Genomic DNA, 23,204 nt, shown 5'->3' on the forward strand with positions numbered 1-23,204 from the left:
CATTCCAAAGGCAGTAGGTACATAGTAGTAGAGAAAAAGTAACGTTGTAAATGAAAAGGGACTACCTCACAACAACCAAAATAAGGTAACCAATCCTCATTAGCCACCATCACCATTAGGTTGTGGCTTCCCGTAGTGTATAGCTTAGCCCCTCTTTCCGCAATCAAATCTATAAAGATGTGAGTGCTTCCCCTATCAATTAGGATGACAACTGATTGTTTCCCTAATACGCCCAACAATTGCATCGTTTGAGGGGTTGAGGTTCCTAAAATAGCATCTAGAGAAATTTCCAGCAACTCTCCTTCTTTGGGTGCACTTTGAACCTCTCCCATATCTAGTCCATTGGAAACTTCCTCAAAAATTTATTTTCTATCTCTGGTTCTTCCCTTGAACAATTGTGCTCAACACTTATACCTAGAAGCCCATTTGTATCTAGGCAGTTGTGATATGTTGAACAAAAAGGTTGGTTTTGGGGTTGTTGGTTTGTTGTGGGCATGGGGAAGGGTTATGGGTTGGTGGCCCCATTAGACAATGAGGAGTAATTATGTTAGGTGCTGAGAGTCTAGGAAAATTATTTCTGGGAAGGAGTTGTGAGATTGGGCAAATTAGAAGACCTTTAGAATTTGCACCATACCTCTTCTTCATACAATTGAGCTAGCCTAAAAGCCGTAGGTAGGGTAGTGGGTCAAAAAATAGTGGCTATAATACGGATTTCATTCCTCAACCTGCTAAGAAATGTGCTAATCCTGAAGTCATCCGAGAGACTTGGGATGCAGTTGGAGAGAATCTCAAAGTGTGTTTGGTATTGCTCCACCATAGACATCTATCTTAGCTTAGTGAATTTAGCCATTGGGTCATCAAAGGGTGTGGGTGCAAAGCGTATTTGCAATGGGTGCAAAGTGTATTTGCAAAGCCTGCACAATCTTAGACCAAATGGAAATGGGATGGGAATCGAACAACTGGTAACAAGTTAAAGCCTTGCCCTATATATGGAATGAGGCTAGTCGATTTTTTTAGGTGTTTGGAGTATTATAATATGCAAAGAATTGCTAGGCCCAAAAGACCTAACCGGTGGGATCAGATCCATCAAGTTTGAGAGAGTCAAGTTGCATGGTATGACTATGAATTCTCTTTTGTGCTTCAAAAACAGATTTGACATGGTGGTGGGCTAATCTAGATTGGCTATGTTGATAAGATCAATATTTTGGGTATTTGAAGACTCGTATGGTGAATGGGTTATGGTATGGGAAAGGGATGTGTAGCTAGTAGCAAGATTGCCAACTTGTTGGATGAGTTCTTCTAACAACGTTTACAGTCAGGCCTGAGCATCATTTAAGCCAACATTTTCAGTTTTCAACTAGGTAATAACCTTAGAGAGCTGAGATAGTCAAGTCCCTTCTGCCATGAAACTGGCCTGGCTTTGGATACGAATGGTTACATGTCCCAACCAAAATAAAATGATGTTTTAGTACTTCAGGTGACTAGTCCTCCACAGTGCACGCAAGGCAAAGAAAATGGATTAAGATGATTTTATTAAACGGAAACTAGATATTTAAATACATGGACTCCACAATAACTAGACTAAAATAACAAAATGATAACCATAATTCACTAATTAAGGGACACTGTCACACTAAGCCACTACAAATTGATCTTGATGACAAACCTATCCCCTTTGGCCACTGAGCCCTTTTACTCCTAAAGACTAGGAAAATACCACAAACAGACCCATTCTGCCGGACCACTAATAACAAACAGTACATGAACTAATAAACAATGAAATAAACATGACATAAATCGGATCCCTTCTAAGCTAGTTGCCATCTGACTTGTTGCCCTTGGGAAATTCAGACACATGATGTCTTAAGTGTATACCAACTGAGCAGTTGGATTTCTTGGACAGTTGAGATAGCCCCACGTGCGCAAGGATCATGACGTAAACATTTCATAGCATCTAATGAAAAATCTGAAATTCAAACAATCATGGCATATCATCAATTACGTGTGTTTAAACACATTCCAAAGCATCAACAACATGTGACCATATTAATAGAGGTGAAAATAAGCAGCATAGACTCACAAACCAATCTTATATAAGATTAATTCAAGTTACCTCAAGCAGAGCATAATTCTTACAAGTCTAGATTTTTGCTCGTCTTACAGCCTACTTCAAATTGTTTTGATTGTACCTCTACATCACTTAGGAGGCAAATAGATTCTTCTAAAATAATTTCATACTTCAAGATTAAAAGCTTAAGATAGTTGCTCTAGGAAAGTGTAGAGAGAGAGGAGAGGCATTTGTTTTTATGTTCACAAAACTAACATACTTAAAACTCTCTTTTTAAATAGTTTCTTGATGGGGTGATTAATTAATTTGCCTAAAAGTTAATTAACCGATAGTGGTAGAGAGTTAATTGACTACTTGTAGTGGGGAGTTAACTAACTGCTTGTAACTTCCCCACCTATTTAGACACTACATGGGTTGTAGGGTACCTGTTTACTAACACTTTTGATAAGTATAATGCTTTATCACCCTTGAAATCTACTCAAAACTTCTTTCGTTTTCATCATTTGGAGGCTTTAGTATCTTAGAACTGGATTATCATGGGACAGTAGTAAAGCGCATGTGATACCATATTCCTTACTTGTCTTGCATAAAACTTTAAACTATTCAGATTCCATAACCATTTCCCAAACCTTCTCTTTTCTTCCTTGTTGGAGAATTCGTACTCTACCTTCTCAGGTTTTCTCTTAGTAGTCTGTATGCACTTTTAACATTATATTGTTCATTGCATCCAAATCCTGTGTTTGTTCACAAGATCAAGCATGAGAAAAGTAAGAATTTGCAAATGATCCTAGATAAATAAGAGCTATGTTAGGACATAAGGCAAATAAAGAGAAGACATCTATGGTGTTTAGTCAAAATGTAGATAGAAAATAGCAAGAAGGTTTAATGGTAGTATAGGGGTGAAAAAAGTCCAAAAGTATAAGAAATGCTTGAGATTACCACCTTTCATAAGGAGATCAAAGAACATGAACTTTTTGGAGATTAAGCACAAAGTGTGGAAAAAGCTTTGAAGTTGGAAGTAAAAGATACTCTCAAGCAAGCAAGGACATACTGGTTAAAGCTGTAGCTCTTGCTATTCCTACATATACCATGAGTGTTTTTAAATTGTCATCAAGCTTATGTCACGAATTGGAGATCATGATGGCCAGATTTTGGTAGAGACAAAATGTAGGTGACAAGAATACACTGTGTGAGTTGGGATAAAATGGGTGACTCTAAATTTCAAGAGGGTATTTGCTTCAAAGACCTATGGATTTTCAATGTGGCTCTCCCAGGCTAACAAGGATGGAGAATCATGCAAGAGAGAGAACTTCTATAGTACAAACTTTATAAATCTAGATACTATCCTAAAGAAGAGTTCTTTGAAGCAAAAAATAGGGAAGAATCATCTTATGCATGGAGAGGCATATGAGAAGCAAGGAAAGGACTTCAATTGGGTTGCAGATGAAGGGTTGGAAATGACAGAGACATCAAAGTGTGGACTGGTAACTAGATAACGGTGCACGACAGCAAGTCCTTGAGTGTTACAAACTCAAAGACAGTGGAGTAGGCATTTTTGGCAAATCACAAGATTTTCAAAATTTCTCATAACTTCATTTTAATTTTTCAAACATCACTGAAACACAAAGAGCTTTTTTATTTCAAAACTTCAACTTTTTTTTCTAATCATTACTCAAACACAAAAATCAATACAACTTTTATAAACTTCAAAACAAAAATAATATTAAAATTTATATTCAAACAAATTTTTAACTTTCTTTATCTACTTTCACAAACTGATCTAATACAATACTTATTTTAAAAAATATGTTTATTAAGTTTTTTTCTTTTTCCTTTCTCAAAACCTAATCTCAAACAAATTCTCACAATTCTCAAATATTTCTAAACATTGTTAATATCCAAACATGTCCATGAGACATCAAATGGTGCGATGTAGCCATAAAGTGAGGGCTACCTTTCCTTAAGATCATCTCTTTTGAGTACAAAGGAAATGCTGAAGTTTCTCCAAAAAGAAAAGGTCAGCACCAGAGGAAAATTTATGAGAAATCTTTAGATTTTATAGTTAGTATAGTGTTCTCTTATCCCAAGAGACTTGCTTGGAATTCATTGCTATTGAAAATTATTTTGTACCTAAGACGTACACTAATCCATTTAGTTTTGTTCATTACATCTTTATATACTCAGTGTTGGGGGTATTTTTCCCAGGGCCCTAGGCCCACGAGGACCAGCCAGATCAAGCATCAAAAGGATCCCCCACAGCCAAGAAGGCCTAAAAAGTTGGGTCCTAGCCCACAAATTCCCTTAGCAACCCGACCACGACCAACAACCCATATAAGACGAGTATACAAATCTAGGTCAGGATAAGACATTACATAAGAAGCTTGGAAAGCTGAACCAACGAAAAGGGATTGAAGCACACCAGAGGGAGGGGACTAGACCGAAAGAGCAATACCAGGAGATCACGCCACATTAATTACTTAATCCAAAGGGCCATGCTGCATTAAAGGAAGCATGACGGAGGGGACTCTGGAAGGACATCACTCCACCCAAGCCGTAGGGTATGGTCGTTTGTGGGGTATAAAGAGTCCCCTGGACATCAGGTAAAGCGATTGAGTTCTCAACTAAGAAACTGCTTGCTACATTCTCACTCTCCATATCATCTGAAGGTGACCATTAACTTAGGCATCGGAAGCTTCCCAAGCCACCCTTTGTCAAACTCGATTTCTTAATTACTTGCCTGGACCGCTGAGAGCCTGGCTCTTAGGTATATGAAACATATCGTCAACGGTGGCGGTGCTATATGTAGGATAAAATGTTTTTTAACATGTCCTTCATGACCTATTCTCAATAGGTGTGGGACTAAGAAAAGGCTGCATCAGTGAATATGGAGACTAGAATAGTGGCAATGGAACAACTTGTGAAAAAATTCACCAACGAGGTGAATTTTATCTGTGAGGAAAACCAGGCCCTCAAGGGTGACAATCAAGATTCAGCACACCATGGGGATCTTAGCGCTAGCAAGCACCAAGAATACAGATAGGAAGAAGGAGATGGTAATGAACAAAAGGAAAAGAAGAACATGCAAGACAAGCTCTACAACCTTAAGGGGAAATATGATGAGATGATGAGGAGAATGGGTAGCTTGTCATTGGTGGATCAGTTGCTCATCGGCATGGGCTTGCCATACAGCACGAATGTAATGGCGGTTCCACTACTACCGAAGTTTTGGGTTCCCCCCATGGACGTATATGATAGGACCTGAGAGCCAGTGAAGCATTTCAAAGCTTTCAAGGCTCACATGACCCTGCACAGGTTTTTTGGGGGAGGTGGCTTGCAGGGCCTTCCCATTAACTTTTAGCAGAGCAGCAAGGATATGGTTTAGCTCCTTGATACAAGGCTCCATAGAAAACTTCGATGAGTTGGCCCGCTTGTTCCTTACCCATTTTATGGCCAGCACGAGGAGGAGACGTCCTCCAACATTCCTCCTCACCATCAAGCAAAGGGAAGACAAGAGTCTGAAAGCCTACCTAGCTCAATTCAATAAAGAGGAATGACAGCAGAGGACCAGAATGAGAAAATTACCCTGACAACACTCATGGGAAGAGTATGGCTTCAGTTCGCGTTCATGTCAGAACTGGCAAAGAAAATCCCCTGACACTCTGGGAATTCATGGACCAGGCCAACAACTTTATTAATGTAGAGGACACCCTCCATGTCCTGGCCAAATCGAGAAAAAAAGAGCTAGAGCGAGTGGACCGAAAGGGGAAAGCGCCAACATAAGGTCATGCTCGCGAAAAAGTTGAACGAAAGCCACGAAAAGCAAGGAAGGAGGAGTCTACCTCAAGGAATACTTCATACTGGCACGACTAGTTGAAGTTCACCATCTAAAAGGAAGAGAGACAACCGACCTCGGAGGAATGTCGCTACTGCACCTACCACCAATTAACCACCCACAACATCGATAATTGCCGTTCACACTAGGGGATTGCACGGAACCTAGACACCCCTCATTTTGACAAAAGAAAGACCGTGGAGGGGGTGTTCTCAGAAGAGGAGCCTCGACAGAGGATATCAATAGAGGAGAGCAGAAAGCCCAAGGAGAAGGGAGATCGAACAAGACCCTCCATGCTCTCTCACAAAACCAGCACCAAGAGGCACCCCCATTGGGAGAAGTTCAAACTATAGCGGGGGGCTTGACTAGCGAGGGGGAAACTTCGTCTTAAAGGAAACTACATGCTAGGGAGGCTTGATAGTGGGAAGTCTACTCAGTCTCTTACTGCCCCACCAAGTATAGAAGGGGGGAGCCTACCCCCGTGATTTCCTTCGGAGACACCAACAAGGAAGAAGTCCTCTATCCATATGACGATGCATTGGTGGTAACCATGCAGATCGCCAACTTCACCACAAGGAGGATTCTCATCGACAACTACAGTTTGACTGGCATTTTGTTATGAGAGGCATTTGCCCTTATGGAAATAGACGCAACTTGGCTCCTACTAGCCCCAATGCCACTCAAAAGCTTATTGAGGGAGACAGTTCAACCGACTGGAATGATCACCTTGTCAATCTTTGTACGCAATGCCCCTGTAATGGTCGACTTTTTGGTGGTAAGAGCACCTTCCTTGTACAATGCAGTCATCATCCGACCAACTCTCAACAAGTTAAAGGCAATCACCTCCATCTACCATTTGAAAATGAAATTTTCGATTGAAAGGATAGGGGAAATCTGAGGGGAGTAAGCCTCAGAACGTAAATGTTACATGCAGGAGCTGAAGCCAAAGACATATAGAATGACCCGCAGCGTGAATATGCACCTCTCATGAAGCCTTGACAAGCTCTTGTAAAAAATGCAAACTATCCCAACTGAAAGGTGAAGAGGGGCACATATAAAGAAAATGAAAAGCAATCCGGTTCCTCAAGTAATTATGTAAATTTCATTCCCTACTATATAAACCCTATATTAATGAAAAATGCTAGTCTTTTTCAGGAAAATTAGTGAACATATCTCCATCAACAAAAATCCTCCTCCAACGTCCGAGTTTCACCAACTAATTACCTCCTTGCAAGATAACAAAGGGATGAGTGTAATGCTAAAGATTGCTTTATTCCTCCCACAATAGAGTACAGGCCTATCCTTAAATAGCCCGACACATCTTACATTCCTCGTGGGCGTCAACTGACGACGGTGGATTCAGTCTGACATATTGCTCGAACAGCTTGCCTCCCTCTAGGGTACCAAAGGACTAGATGAGCCAGAGGCTGTCCTGACCCTCCCACAGGGGAGAGTGGGCCCAGCCTTGAGGATGCCAGAACATTACTCCGTTCTATCATGACAAAGAGTGGACATGGCACTATCTCGGCCCTCACCTACCTTCCCTGTAGTATCAACGGATGTGAGCGGGTCCGGTCAGATATATTGTTCGAACAAACTACCTCCACATGAGGGTCAACAGGCGAGACTAGCCTTGGACTAGCCCAGCCTCCCCCATAGAGGAGAGCGGGACCAGCCCTGAGGCTACCAGAATAGATTATCCCATCTTGTCGGGATGAAGCATAATCCAGTTTTAAGGCCATCGACTAATTACCTCCCCCGAAGAATGAATAGGAAGAAAGCAGTTTGAGGCACCTATACCCCTCCCTTGGCAGAGTGCAGACCTGTACTCAACAGCCCGACACACCTTACTTTCATCATGGGCGTCAATCAATGGGAGCGAGTTTAGTTAGACATACTACTTGAACAACTTACCTTCCTCTTGGGTACCAAAGAGCAACATGAGCTAGAGGCGATCCTAACCCTCCTGCGGGAGAGAGCAGGTCCAACCCTGAGGTTGCCCAAACATTATCCCATTCTACCATGAAGAAGAGTGGGCATGGCACCAGCCCTACCTTCCCTGCCGTATCAATGGATGGGAGCGCATTCAATCAGACATACTGCTCAAATAGACTACCTTCATGTGATGGTCAACAGGAGGAAGTAGCCACTAGCTAGCTCGATCTCCCCTGTGGATGAGAGTGGGACCAGCCGTAAGGCTACCCGAACAAATTACCCTATCCTACTACGGCGAAGCATATTTCGGCTTCAAGGCCATCGACTACTTACCTCTCCTTAGGGAATGAATAGGGAGAGAGCAGTTTAAGGAGCCTCTACCCCTCCCTCGGTAGAGTGCGGGTCTATCCTCAAAAGCCTGATGCACCTTACCTTCCTCAGGGGTGTTGACCAAAGGGAGCGGGTTCAGTCAGACATACTATCCGAACAGCTTACCTCCCTCTGGGTTACCAAAGGGTGAGATGAGCAAGAGGCCATCTCGAGCCTCTTGGGGGAAAGAGCGGGTCTAGGCCCAAGGTTGCCCAAACATTACCCCATTCCGTCATGACGAAGAGTGGGCATAACACTAGCTCTGCCCTTACTTACTTTCCTTGTGGTATAAATGGATAAGAGTGGGTTTAGTTAGACATACTGCTCAAACATACTACCTTCATGTGAGGGTCAACGGGTGAGACTAGCCTCAGGCTTGCCCGGCCTCCCTCACGAAGGAGAGCGGGACCAGCCCTAAGACTACCTGAACATTACTCCATCCCACTGCGGCAGAGAGTAATCTGGCTCTAAGGCCATTGACTAATTACCTCCCTTGGGCAGATAAATGGGGAGAGAAGTGGTTTGAGGCGCCTCTACCCCCAACAGAGTGGGATAGTCCTAAGACTACCTGACACAACCTCAGAAGTGACATCCTTTTACGAACGGACAATGGCCTCGTGCTTCATCGCATCAGCCCTGCATGACAGGTTAGTGAAATTTAAGTGACAACCTGTATCATGGTTTGACTTTTGCAATGGGCACAAGAAAGCGGCCCCTCTCGCCAAGTAGAAGGGTGAACTAGGCAGGCCTGGTCTTACATACCGCCCGACCTCCGCAGAGGATTTCTGGGCGAGCCAGGCCTACGCACCACTCGTCCCCCTCTTGCCAAGTGCGAGGGTCAATGAGGCAAGCCCAATCTTACATGCTGCTCGACCTTCGTAGAGGATTTCTAGGTGAGCCAGGCTTACACATCGCTCAACCCCCTTTTGCCAAGCGCGAGAGTCAATAAGGCGAACCCAGTCATACATATTGCTCGACCTCCTCTAAGAATTTATGCGAATATGTGGGCTAGGCTTACGTGCCCCTCAGCCTATTCTCGCCATGTACAAGGGGCAGGGCAAGTTCAGCCTAAGTGTTGCTCGACCCCTACAAAGATTTTTGCAAAGAGTTCAGCCCATATGCAGCCTAACCTCTATGAACTAAGTAATGATCAAACAAACAAAAATTAATGGGCAGAGGAGCCATTCAGCTTGGCAGGGTATCGTGTGCCATCACAACGTGGGAAATTATTTGCACAAGGAAGAGGAATAGTGCCAAGCCTCAGTGAAAAAAAAAAATCAACACATTACAACCCACAAAGGGCTCACACATAATATGGGCAAGCAAAGCTAAAAGGAACAACAATGGTAAAGTCATAAACAAAAAACATTTTATTCATCAACTATCAAAGTCCTTACAAAGAGGAAGCTTACAACATATTTGTAAAGAGACTAACAAAGAGAAAGAAGTAAAAAACTATCCGTAAGCAGGGTCGAACGCACTAGTGCACTACAGCACCGTTGGCGGGAAAGGCAACATCGGCGGGGTCACCAGAGAGGCACCATCCTAGACGTATGGGGGAGGTGAAGAAAAAATGGTGAGAGGTGAAGACAGAAGCGCGAGACCAACCCAAGCACCTGAAACCCACAACCGTCGAGGACAACCATCAGGAAAACTAACCTCATTCAAAACCATCCCCACACGGGCCGGGGCACCATGTGGAAGTAGCAAATAGAGGCTTCACCCCAATGGTCATCGGCTGAGCTGAAAGGGACAAGGCAGTGAGAAGCTTGAATTGAAAGAAGCCACTCACCAGGGTAAGGGCCCCCTCTTTCTCCTCCCTTGGCCGAAGAGGATGCGCTTGAACTAGAACAGGTTCAGACTATCAGAAATCCCCGTCACCCACTAGGACTGGGTGGGAAGCCCAGCTCCATCTTAGTCACGGAAATGAATCAAGATGTAAGGATATAACATGGACTACACAATGAGTCTTGAGATACGGAATATGATTGAACAGAGTGGCTACAAAGCTCAGCATACACCACCTTCACAACACATCTTACGGCAACAAGAGGTAACACGATCTCCGTAAAAGACTCCTTGAAAGCCATAAAAGATCACCAATCACCCGCTTCAACACAAGTCAACGATGGAACACTACATGGAAAGCTTGGCCCTAAGCCAGAAGGAACATCAAAGTTTGAATTGTCCAATGGAACCCAACACCAAGCAAGAGGAAGGCTTAGAGCGCTTGAAGAGCAAGAAAGGAGATTTGATGGCAAATGGCATGGAAGGTAGGGCTTTTATAGGTGAGGAGCGACGGTTAATCCCTCAAGATTTGGGTTGTACGTATCCCATTGCCGGCACGAATCTCGCGGATGGCTCAAAACGAATCCCGTGACACACGTAACGAATACCCTATAGCGCCCTTGATTTGTGGGAAGCGAAACGGATGGGCATTAATGGCCAACTACCCAAATCCCTCGGAGGTTAATGAACGGCACATTAAACTCCAAATTGCTTTTGTTGGGAAACCAAGGAGTGAAGCATCACGACTCTTCCCTCAAGTTAAACAGTATAATGCATCACAACTCTCCACTCAAGAAAAGCAATATAAAGCATCACGAATAACCCTAGCCAATGGGCAGCAAGATGAAAAGAAGTTAAGAATGCGAAGGGACAACCACGGCACAAAACAAGCATGCAGTTACATGGAAAAAGAACAAATGTACATGCAATTGCAAAATACTGGGCACCATAGTTTATGCAAACAAGGGACCAAGGACAAAGAATATACATTACCGAATATACAGAGAGAAGCAAATAAAATCAGTAGCAGGAGGCATTAGGGTCCATCTCAAAGTCGGTGGGGCTCGCCTTAGGGGCGCCTTGAAGTTGACTCCCCCTAGGTCAACACCCATGAAATCTCCAGGAGGACGGTCGGGAGGATCATCATCCTCCAACAAAAACGTGTCCGAAATCATTGTCCATCTAATCTCACCCACATGATTAAGAGCAGCCGGATCAGGCTCAAGCTCTTTAAGATCAATGGCCTGCAAGTGGGCCTCTAACGTCTCCAAACCTTCTTGTGGATTCAAGATCACTTATTCACGCATCCTCTCAAAGCCTTTGAGATACCCGTAGGACCAAGCGTCATCTTGAACATAGAGGGCCCTCCCCAGCTGTTCACTTGAGCGGGCGGCGACCTCTTACACCTGGGACAAGTCGCTCCGTAGATCGCGGATAACCACGTCCTAGGTAGTTATCCTCTTTTGGGCCACTCGTAGTTCAGTAAGCACCTCCTCCTCCCTAATCCTAGCTGTAGACAGCAAGGCTTCCCGATCCTCTACAATGGCCAACAAGGTCCAATGCTCCTTTTCCAGCATCTTGAGCTACTGAGTGTCAAAGTCCTTAAGGCCCTTCAGCCTTTCATTCTCTACTTGCGATAGATCCAACGACTCTTGGAGCTCGCTCAGTGACTCTGCCTTCATGGCCCACTATGGCCATCTCCGCCTCCAAGAGTTTCTCTCCCCTCTCTCCCGGTTGGCATAATGAAGAGTCGTCATCACCATGGACCGAAGCTCCAGGTTTTCCCTCTCAACCGCCTTGTGGCCACTCACAATATGCTCAGCCAGTCATTCAACCCCCTGTAGACTCCGCAACTACAAGAAAGAAGGTGAGAATAAAAGAGAAAGGGAAGAAGTTTAGTTAAGAAAAGAACATGGAATGAGAAAAGAACATGGAATGAGAAAAGACCTCATAGAGAATTCTCCACAACGACTTAGATGCCCACTCTAGGGCCTCCGTTCGCCAAGTTCTGCCCTCAAGGTGGGGAGAAGCACCTGTGATCTCATTCGAATCTTCCGAGAGAGGCGATTTCACCCTAGCCCCATTAGCTTCACTTGGATCCACCTTGTTCTACCTACGACTGGAAGAAGTAAGAGTGCCCTCAGTTGCCAACAGGAGAGCTACTGCAAAGGATGGCAACCCTTATTCTCCACCAGGATTATGCCAACTCCTATCCGGACGTCCAGCAACCCCCACTGTTTCCCCAAGACTTGGCGGGGTGGAAATAGTAGGATCGACAACCACAGTCTCCCTAAGACTTGGCAGGGTGGGAACAATAGGATTGACCGCTGCAGTCTCTCCAAAACTCGACGTGGCAGGAACAATAGGCTCTACCACCAACTAGTCACCTTCGATAGCACTAGCAGACACATCCGCCGATAGGCTGGTAATGGTAGCAATGGACGAGACACCACCAACAAAGACTTCCCTTCGAAAGGGACCTTCGAATTGAAGTGCCCCCCTTGGAGGACTCCACCTCCATCGCAAGATTGCCAATGACTTCCTCAGACTCAAGATCCTAGGTCGAGGATCGAGTGGTGGACACTGACGAAGGAGACATCACCATGTTCATCTTTGGGGGCAATTACACCACCTGGGATTGGCGAGGCGCCCTATCTAGGAGGGCTTCCTAGAAGTGCATTTCAACTAGATTCCCTTTTCGGGAAAAGCATCCAAAGGAGATGGCTCAACAACTAAGGCTACGGAAGAAAGGGACATGGCAAACGTACCAAGATCACAAGACTCTCTCTCCCCAAGACCCCAAGCTGGATTTGTAGGGAGTGCAGATGGAACAAAAGGATGCATAGGCACTAAGAAACCAGGACACTCAGCATCGACTACCCTTGAAGCTGAGGTCATGGGGAACGTAAGGTCTTTCCCATCCCCACTCGGCTCTGAGCGAGCTTTCTTCCCTTTAGCCTCAAGGGGAAAGCTCAGGGCCAGTTTCCTCAACAACTAAAAAGATGGGCAGATGGAGAAGCCACGGGCGGAAGCCATGACATGACTTATCGGAGGGAGGAACACAACATGGTTATCCTCCCCAAGAAGAACCTCTGAGTGGATGAGAAAAGGATGCTAGGTCACCTAATCTCGAACAATCGCGATATGATGCAGCTCGTCAAATGTGGTAGTTGGGCACACGACCCTATCATTGGGAAAAACTCCCTACAAAGCCCTTATCGGGAACTTGGCACGACCAATCCGACCAACCGAGAACTCCTAGCCATGGCCAAACACGAAAAAGAACTTACCAAATCCATTCCAAGACCTTATGGTACCACGGCTTTAGCACATGAGGCTGCTCATTCATCTAAAACTACAGATATCCCCGGCACACCTCTTCAAGTTGTGAGTTAGGAGAAACTCACAATAAGTCAAATCAGGATGCTTTGGATAGGACTTCAGCAGCGCCTGCCACCACAAGATGCAATAACAGATCAGGATCCGTCAGGCATTTGGATGGAGTTGGGCTGGGGCCAACTCGAGGTTGTATAAGACTTCATGGACTGGGAGAGGGAATGGCAGTCTCCGCCCACATGAGAATATACTAGGAAAGAGGATGACCCGAGATGCTAAGCCATCAAGACCGACAGCCATCTCGTAAGATGCCAAGGCCTCAAAAGCCACTATGTCAAGAATGTGATAGGTCGAGACCAGCAATTGGAGGAACTCAGGGGAGGCCTCTGAATGCCAAAAGTGACCAACATAACCTGGCTCCGAGGCGCCTGCCTCAGGATGGCCCTTGAAACTCACAGGTTCGGCAGATCTCTAGGTGGCCATTTGGAGAGTAGGAGCGCAATGAGAAATAAAGAGTAGGGAAAGGTAAAGGAAGAACGAATGAAGTGAGAAGAGAATGGCAAGAGTATGGCAGAAGTTATGTGAGTGACAAACAGTACTCAGTATGCATGAGGTACAAAAGGAAAGAGCTATTTAAAGTCCTGCGCATGCAACACAACCACGAAAGAAAGAAAAATAGCTATCATTGAAAAGATGGAATGATCTTTATTGGGTACCGAGATAAAATCCCTAGAAAGCGCATTACGAATGATTAAGGGAAGGCCGAGATCTTACACGTTGAATAATCATACGACAAGTGTTTTCGCTCAGCCAGCCGGATAGACGCGACAAGTGGCAACATTAGGTAGAAACAAGATAATTCCCATTAGCCTAGTCCAATAAGGACCAGTTCAGGTGTAACTATTGGGGGTATTTTTCCCTTTTTCCCAATGCCCTAGTCCCACGAGGACTAGTTCAAATCAAGCATTAGAGAGATCCCTATACCTCCATAAGGCCTGGAATGCCGGGTCCAGGCCCACAGATTCCTTTAGCGACCCGACCAAGTCCCACATCCCATATAAGATGGGCATACAGATCCAGGTCAAGATGGGACATTACGTAGGGAGCTCAGAAAGTCAAGCCAACGAAAAGGAAGGGAAGCACACTAGAGGGAGAGGACTAAACCGAAAAGCAACACCAGGAGATTATGTCGCATTAAATGAACTCACCTGGAAATCATGCAGCATTAACTACTTCATCCAGAAGGCCACGCCGCATTAAAGGAAGCATGACAGAGGGAACTCCGAGAGGACATCACCCAGACCACAGGGTATGGTAGTCTAACCCTATGGGCTGGGTATAAAGAGTCCCCCAAACATCAGGTAAAGGGATCAAGTTCTCAACTAAGAAACTACTTGCTACATTCCCACTCTCCATATCATCTGAAGATGATCATTGACTTAGGCATCAGAGGCTTCCTAGGCCACCCTAGGGCCGCTCTTTGCCAAACTCTCTCTCTCTTTGTGATTGTAGGCCTACGACACTGAAGACCTGAACTGCTGAGAGCCCGAACCTCAGGTCTATGAAACATGTCGTCAAAACTCAGGCAATGTGTTGCAAATCTAATTCTTTGTAGTTTCAAATTCCATATTCTCTAAGTCCATTCATTGTACTATATAAGCCTTTAAGATCAACTCTTCGTGATAAATGGCTTCACTCATTCATACAACAAATATTCAATGTTGAGTAGCATGACTCATGTTACATAACAAAGGATTGAGACACGACATATAAGGTGCTCTGGTATACATAATTTGCAATAATGATCGGAACTAGGAATATCAACTAACAATTGTGGAAGGATAGATAAATGAAGCCTTCATTCTTCCTTGCTAAGAACCTTTTGTATGTAATGCTACCAAGGAAGCATAAATACCATCCTTGATATTGAGCAAAGTTTGATGTTTTCCTTTCTCCACTACCATCCCATCTTTGAGCACCACAATCAAATCTGCTCCCGTAATTGTAGACAAACGATGAGCCACCACCACCGTTGTCCGGTGTACCATAACTTGTTCCAATGCATCTTGAACCACTTGTTCAGAATCAGCATCAAGAGCACTAGTGGCTTCATCGAGTAGTAATATTTTGGGAGCCTTCAAAGTTGCTCGAGCTATTGCCACTCGTTGTTTTTGTCCCCCAGACAATTGGACCCCACGCTCACCTACTGTTGTATTATACCCCTACATTTTTTATTGGTCATCTTGAATGACATAATTCATAATAGTGTAATGACAAGCAGTTGCAAAGTACTCTTTCTCATTGTTTCAATTAGATTCCCTTTTTACCTGTTGCAAACTACAAATAAACTTGTGGGCGTTTGCTAATTCTGCTGCGGCTAAAATTTCTGCATCTGTTGCATCTCCTTCCTTTCCATAGGCAATGTTGGCCCAGATGGTGTCATTAAATAACACAGGCTCCTGACTCACCAAGCCCATTTGCTGCCTTAGCCACTTTAGCTGTAGCCTTTGAATTTCAATTCCATCCAGTGTAATATGACCAGAATCAGGTTCATAGAACCTTTGCAACAAGGAGATCATTGTTGACTTTCCGCTCCCACTTTCGCCAACCAAAGCAACCATCTAATTAACAATATACATCGATTTTTAACTTTGTGATAATCAATATCAGACAAAGGTAAATAAGCTTTTGTATGGATTTTTTTATTGTAGAATATGAAAATGAAACTTGATGCCTAGTCCTAACAAATTTACCTTGCCAAAATGAATAGCCAAGCAAAGATCCCTGAATATCTGAACTTCAGGTCTCATGGGATACCTGAAGCTGACATGGTGGAGTTCAATATCTCCCTTTAAATTTTCTATCGTCGTCCCAGAGGTATCACTAGAATTTGTCTTTGATTTCCTGTCAAGAATTGCAAATATAGAAGCAGCAGAACTCTTTGCTTTACTTGCATCAGGGGCTAGGGAACTTGATTGAGCAATTCCCACGGCAGCCATTGTAAGAGTAAAGAAAACCTGTAATTTAATGAACAAAGCATTTAACCACCGATAACCAAGAAAGCAATTTATCTTTGGAAGTCATGAAAATTTGGTTAAGTGCTTGTCTAGGTGGAGATGGCAAGAGGAACTTACTCGAAAAACTTCTGAGAATGTTGTCTTGCCATCCTCAACAAGTCGGGCTCCAACATAAAAACTACATGCATATACTGCAAACAGCAAGAAGAATGATAGCCCAAAGCCTACTCCACTGATTAACCCTTGCCTTATACCAGTCTTAATTGGGCCTTCACATTTTCTATGGTACAATTCCATCACCTTCTCTTCAGCACAGAAAGAAGAAACTATTCTTATACTCCCCACTGCATCATTTGCAACTTGACTTGCTTCTTCATACATTTTCTATAACCATTTATGATTTTTAGTCACATTCAAATGGGATCATTTGATTCATATGGGGCTCATTTGATAGGATTAAAAGCTCTTAACTTCATTACTGGTTGGACTTTTTCCCAATAAGTTAAATGGGGGAGGGGGAAGAAAAGAAAAGGCATATTTCCATCCATTCATATGGAATCAAAATGCCCCCCCCCCCCCCCCCCCCCCCCCCCCCCCCCCCCCCAAAAAAAAAAATCAATTAAATGTTTTTCATGCATTGAAGCTAGTTGAATATAATTTATGAAGGTTGGAAATCACCTTTGCATTTGCACTAAATCCTTTCATGAACTCCATTCGAAGGTATCCACTTACTCCAATGAGAGGTAGCAAAACAAAGATTATCAAAGCCAGTATCCAATTTGTTGTGAAAGCAATAACCAAACCAGCAATAGCACTCGCAATATTTTGAACAAGCAAAGCAAGTGCATCTCCAACTAGACCTCGCATAGACTCTGCATCTGCAGAGAGTCTTGCACCTAGTGCACCACTCGAGTGCTCAGGTTCGTCAAACCAACTTACTTCCATATAAACCACTTTCTTGAAGCACATTAATCGGATCCGCCTTATCAACTTACATCCCGCAACAGCAAAGAAGTATGATTTTGAAGGTTGGGCCAATAGAGATGCCACACCAAGTAAAACAAAGATTAATGCCCAAAATTTTGAGTCCTTACGGAGCTCATCTCTTGGTTCATAAAAAGTTTTGATCATTCCGGAGATTACTATCCCTAAAACAGGAAAAATTACCCCATTGGCTACTGCAGCTATACTGCCAAGAAGTAACACTATGATCTCTGGCTTGTTAAGATAAGCAAGACGGCAAAGTGACACTTCTGGAGGTAGTTGGGATGGTGCTAAAGCTTGAGCATTACTTTCTATAGGTTCTGTTTCCAGCATACTTGTAGTTGGCACACCAAATGTAATTGAGAATGAGTGACGACTGCTATTTCCAATTTCAGATGATTTTTGACTTATGGATCGTAACAAAGAAAATTGTTGACTCAAATTTTTCACGGAATTCATAGGTTCTAGCATGTCCTGGTCATCTAAAGCATTTTGTTCTGACACTGTGCTAAGATCTTGCAATCGTATAAGCTGGCTATATGGTCCTTCAGGCTCTTTAGTAAGCTCAGAGTGTGTACCTAATTAGTCACAAGGAATAACAATGCAGTTATATGTGTATCCCAAGAATGATGAAATTGCTTTAGATAGATCTAGATCAACCAAAACTTTATGGTTTCAAGTGAGAGAGGGATAAAGTCATAAAATGGGCACTAGCATTACAACATCTATTGCTGCCCATGGCCCTTTCACTTAGGCCCTCAAGTTCAAGCAAAAACTTGAATTTGATATTTAGCCACAAAATATTATATTTAGAAACAATGGGAATTCAATTAAATAGGACCAATCAGCATGCCATCATTACAGATGTATAACTTGAAATAACCCTAAAAACGTACCCTTTTCAACAATTTTCCCTTGATGTATAACTGCAATCATATCAGCATTCCTCACTGTACTCAAGCGATGAGCAATAATAATGGTTGTTCGATTGGTCATAATTCTATCCAATGCTTCCTGCACAATTCTCTCAGATTCTGCATCGAGAGCACTTGTGGCTTCATCTAGTAGTAGAATTCTTGGGTCTTTTAGAATGGCTCTGGCTATAGCAACTCTCTGCTTTTGACCCCCAGATAACTGAGTTCCATGCTCACCAACCATCGTGTCTAGTCCCTAAATTTTTCAAGACATAACCGCAAAGCAGGACGTCAGTCAACAAGAAAAGAAATCTCGATTACAAGATTAAAAACTACCTTGGACAATGTGAAATCTTAATGCAAATATGTTCGTATCTCTACATACAGGGGAACAAGAGCATATAAGCATATAATCGAGGATTTCTCTAGAGGGTTCTGCCGTACGAGAAACAATTTAAAGTTATGAAAAAATCATAAACCTGAGGGAGTTTATCAATGAATTTAGCAGCATTGGCCAGCTCAACAGCAGCTCTTATCTCTTCCGTAGTTGCCCCATCCTTACCATAAGCAATATTGTCTTTAATGCTAGAAGTAAACAACACAGGTTCTTGGCTGACAAGGCCAATTTTCTTTCTGATCCACTTTAGTTGGAACTCTCTAAGATTAATGTTGTCAATAAGAACCTCACCAGCTTGTGGATCATAAAATCTCTCAATCAAATTGATTACTGTTGATTTCCCACTTCCACTCTGCCCAACCAAAGCAGCTGTTGTACCACTAGGTATTGAAAGAGAAAATCCACTGAATATTTGTTCTTCAGGTCTTGCAGGATAACTAAAATGCACATCCCTTAGTTCTATATCTCCACGAATATCATCTAATTGTAGTCCCTCAGTGTTGTAAGCATCTATCTTTGGCTTCCTGTTAATTGTCTCAAACATCTTAAAGGCTGCAGCTTGTCCAGCAGCAAATGCGCTCATGCATGGAGAGGCCTGACCAAGCGATCTAAAAATAAAATTTGTGAGGCATATTTCTTATAAATCCCACGCCCAAAAAGGGCCCATCGAAAAGGAGATCTGAAAGGAGGAATATTATGAATGGCAGATCCATTACCCTCATGATCATACAACTGCTCGACACCATTAAAAATACCCACTACAAACAAACAGGTCACTTGCTTAGAAGGCATATAAAAAGGAAACCCATAACAGGGAAAAGGTCTTTTGGTACTTGTTTTGTTTTGCTCTCTTGCTATCAATCTACCAAAAAGAACTAACTTGACTGTCGGACTGTCCCCCACAGGGCAGTCTCTGGCAAGGATTATTTGGTTCAATTTGTAGTGCAGGTCTAGGTCGTTAGCTTGGTTATGTGGTGTTTTGGAGAAGCGACGTCAGCAAAATTAATTCAAATTGAATATAACAACCTAATCTTTTGGACAAGAATTAAAAGGGTACCTAGTTTTGGGATAAGGAGTATGACAGATTATAATATGAGCACAATGTATAAGTTTTTATGGAGGATGAATGAAACTGATTGCAACTTACACGGAGCCAGTCAGAACAGCAAAAAGTACATTAATGACATCCCCTCCCGTATATCCCTTCTCAAGAATCATTTTCCCACCAAACCATATCGCCAAAGCATAACTGCAGAACATAATAAACGTAGCTGCACCAAGTCCCAACCCAGCAGCCAAGCCCTCTTGGATACCAGACTTGTAAGCTTTGGTTAAAGACTTTTTGTACTTAGTTATGGCTTCCTTTTCCCCTGTATAGGATGCAACCTGTATGGAAAATGACCAAGATTGATATTATTCTATAATAAAAGAACATGAAAATCAGAGATTCCTTATGCCATATGCATACAGTTCTTATGGAACCAATCGTCTGCTCTACCACGGTCGCTGCCACTGAATAAGCAGTTTGCCCTTGGGATGCCATCTTTCCAATAATGATGCTCATGGCAGCAGCAGAGATGACAAGAGGTGGAAAGGAAGATAGCAAGACAAGGGCAAGAAGCCATCCCTTGACAAATGCTATAACAAAGCCTCCTACGAATGTTGCTACCAACTGTATGAACTTTCCAACCTGGAGATTGCAACAGTAAGAAAATGCATGAATAGGAGAGCATCTTAAACTCCAAATTCAGAAGCTTGGAGGAAATGTTATGGTTAGAGGTTTGAATGGTGGATCAATACCTTCTCGCCCAATGCATCTTGAATAAGTACAGTGTCTCCCGACATCCTCCCAACTATTTCTCCTGTTTTAGCTTCCTTATCAAAGAAGCCAATATCTTGCCTCAAAATAGTTTTCAAGTATAAACTTCTTATACGTGCAGCCTGCCTCTCCCCGGTCACCATCCAACAAGCCATCTCTGGCACATAGCATACAAGCGTAATTGGGCATCTCAGGTTCAAATAAACCAAACTTTTTTATAAGCCAAACTGTATGTGTTATCTCAGCAAGGAGGCTCATGTACTTACGAAAAAACGATGCAACGCCAGATCCCAAAGCCAAGTATACAAAGTTTAGGGACATCTGAGAATTAAATTGATCATGTCATCACAACTTATAGTGTTCTTTCAGGAAAAACATACCATCATGTTAACCATAGCAGCATACAACAAACAACTTTTTTTTTTGGTAGACTTGTCGTTGAGCAAGCATGCTAGACTGGAGAGGACCACTTTAGAACAGCCGTTGAAACATAAATGGAATCCAAGGATTAAACATGGTATGGACTAGAATTTTGTTCCCTTCATATTGCATAATGGAGACAATCTCAAACGAGAAATTCAGCATAGATTTTGCACAAACATAGACAATTTAACACCCAGTTTTAGTTGAAAAATACCTTGGAAACCTTGTGAACTACATCTTTGGTATTTACTGTTCCTCCAAAAGAATCAATCGTATCTCCAAAGATTATGGTCATGAAAGGCATAGATATTCCACTTCCAACAGCAGCAACTGTGCCAACAAACATTAGCAGATAATCCAGGGAGTCAGCAAAGGAGAAAAGTTTATAATATGGTACTCTATTAATGCTTTCCTCTTTCCCCTGGTTCTTGTTTGAATGTTGCTGGTTGTCCGTGATTTCTTGATTTTTTCCTAAATCTATGACTATATTGCTTGTCCATGCTGTGGACTGCTCTGTGATTATTTCTCCAAGGGAAGTATTTTCTTCAGCCATGTTGTCTGGAGAAATACTTATTTCCACTATTTTTCGTAATCACTTCGAACAACCTAAACTATACGACGATAGCTGCAAGACAAACATCATTCTTTTGAATTAGCAACCCCATCGTTAAGGCTGGATGGATGAGTGAGGTTCGACATAATAATCTGAAACATGATCACAGAATAATTTCTAGGCTTTCCTCTATATCAGGTCATAGGAATATTTGCAGTGATTGACAAAGAACCCAAAGAACGGATCTTTTATTATCTTTATTTTTAAATCAAACGTGAACGTTCAGACAACCAATAAAAAAATCTAATCAAATTTTCTTTTCAATCCATGTTGTCAACACCGATAAGTTCTAAGGCAGTTAAGAAATTGAATCAACATATGAAACACCATTAAGGTAGCTGTTTAACCGACCCCCCTTTGAGTTTGCACCAATAGGAAATTTCACAGACAGAACTAGTAAAATAAATAAGAACATCAATTGCTCAATGAATTCAGTACGAGAACATTAATTTCAATACAGGCACCAACAAAATCAAGCAAATAGAGATTAAAAAAAAAAAAAATGAATGAATGAATGAATGGGAAACAGCAGTTACTAGAAAAGCCAAAGAATCCTCAGAAGGTGGTACCAAGACAGTATGTGGGGAGAATGACCAACCTATCAAAAAAGAATTGCCGGAAAATACCTCTTCCTTACTAATGTCGTTATCAGAATAAGAAAAAGTTCTGAAAACATATTCATGCAAACCTCGGGCAAAAGAAGCTTTTCCTGCATTTACAAAAAGACATTATATTTAACAGCAGCAATGCAACAAAGAAACGAACAACATAAAACTAAGTTGCCAACTTAGACAAACCAACACCTCTTCTTTGATCATCATAAAGAAAGTAAAGAAAGAACAGAACTGTAATAACAAATAATTCGAAGGAATATTAAAACCAAAAAAAAAAAAAAGCAGCTAGAAGATCACCTCTGTTTAGATGCTGGGTTAATGTGCCAGTTGAACTGAAAGGACGAGCCTTGCTTTATAAGCAACAGGGTGCAAAATTAGTCAAAAAGTAAAATAGGAATCAGCATCTACTTTTTAGTAATCTAAACCCAAAATTTTGAAACCCAATCCATCCTTGTTTGATTTCATTTATTTCGAGAATCATGTTCCAAACAATTCAGTCATGGAAAATGACAGGTAATATTTTTATATTTATTATGAATGTGGGTCCCGAAACTACATGGAATCTGACATAACTCAAGCCAAAGGCAAACATCTCCTCTGCAGATGTCTGTAGCTTAAACTAAGTTCTTATTTTTTGTCTGTACTGATTCCATATTGTCTGCATTTGGATTGCTGGAAGAAGGGAAAGGTCTAGGCTTGCCAAAGTCCTGCATCAGCAAGTAGTACTTGATAGAGACAAAGGTAAATGACAAGAAAAGAATGCAAAAACTATAACTTGTTAGGTTGCTAGGGATTTATTATATATATATATATATAGGATGAATTCCTACAGTGATTACAGGAGTTTTATTGAATTTCAAATTCTTCGGGGAAAAAGTAAGCATAATCTCATAAAGCTTTAATTTATTAAGGAAAATGTTGATGCACTCGCTTTTCACTTCAAGACTAGATACAACAAGACGTGTTAAAAGTGTTAGAACAAGAATAAAACAACTAGAACGTAAGAGTAGGTTTAGGTGATGAGATCGTGATGAGAAATTATTATAATTCATCTTAATTTTTTTTAAACATCATTTAAATATAATATTTTTTAAT

The 23,204-nt window shown here is 42.2% G+C and overlaps 1 protein-coding gene across 8 annotated transcripts; it reads right to left on the reverse strand.

Moving 5' to 3' along the window:
• Positions 1 to 1,554: 1,554 nt before the first annotated feature.
• On the reverse strand, positions 1,555 to 22,446 carry LOC122316729 (ABC transporter B family member 4-like). Of its 8 annotated transcripts, none has more exons than XM_043133494.1 (14): positions 22,407 to 22,446; positions 22,032 to 22,204; positions 21,097 to 21,507; positions 20,726 to 20,780; positions 20,441 to 20,616; positions 20,109 to 20,330; positions 19,788 to 20,026; positions 18,723 to 19,248; positions 18,226 to 18,499; positions 17,024 to 17,907; positions 16,463 to 16,729; positions 16,082 to 16,345; positions 15,656 to 15,949; positions 15,005 to 15,550 (listed from the first exon to the last, which is right to left on the reverse strand). In XM_043133494.1, exons 3-14 carry the CDS (start codon positions 21,433 to 21,435, stop codon positions 15,200 to 15,202), a joined length of 3,891 nt encoding a protein of 1,296 aa, XP_042989428.1. In that variant the 5' UTR covers positions 21,436 to 21,507; positions 22,032 to 22,204; positions 22,407 to 22,446; the 3' UTR covers positions 15,005 to 15,199. The 8 variants fall into 8 exon arrangements, with proteins under 8 accessions (XP_042989463.1, XP_042989428.1, XP_042989438.1 ...); XM_043133504.1 differs by having other exon boundaries at positions 22,122 to 22,204; positions 22,407 to 22,441; XM_043133486.1 differs by having other exon boundaries at positions 22,094 to 22,204; positions 22,407 to 22,437.
• Positions 22,447 to 23,204: the final 758 nt, after the last annotated feature.

Source organism: Carya illinoinensis, chromosome 1 (assembly GCF_018687715.1).
Source record: "Carya illinoinensis cultivar Pawnee chromosome 1, C.illinoinensisPawnee_v1, whole genome shotgun sequence".
NCBI lineage: Eukaryota > Viridiplantae > Streptophyta > Magnoliopsida > Fagales > Juglandaceae > Carya > Carya illinoinensis.

Excerpts from the sequence above, each read along its gene's own strand:
- LOC122316729 (XM_043133494.1), bottom strand. The coding sequence starts at position 21,435 with ATGGCTGAAGAAAATACTTCCCTTGGAGAAATAATCACAGAGCAGTCC. Across the intron at positions 20,027-20,108 it reads CGATTGGTTCCATAAGAACT|GTTGCATCCTATACAGGGGA; the intron begins GTATGCATATGG and ends TTTTCCATACAG. Across the intron at positions 15,551-15,655 it reads TTATTTGTAGTTTGCAACAG|GGGTATAATACAACAGTAGG; the intron begins GTAAAAAGGGAA and ends TAAAAAATGTAG.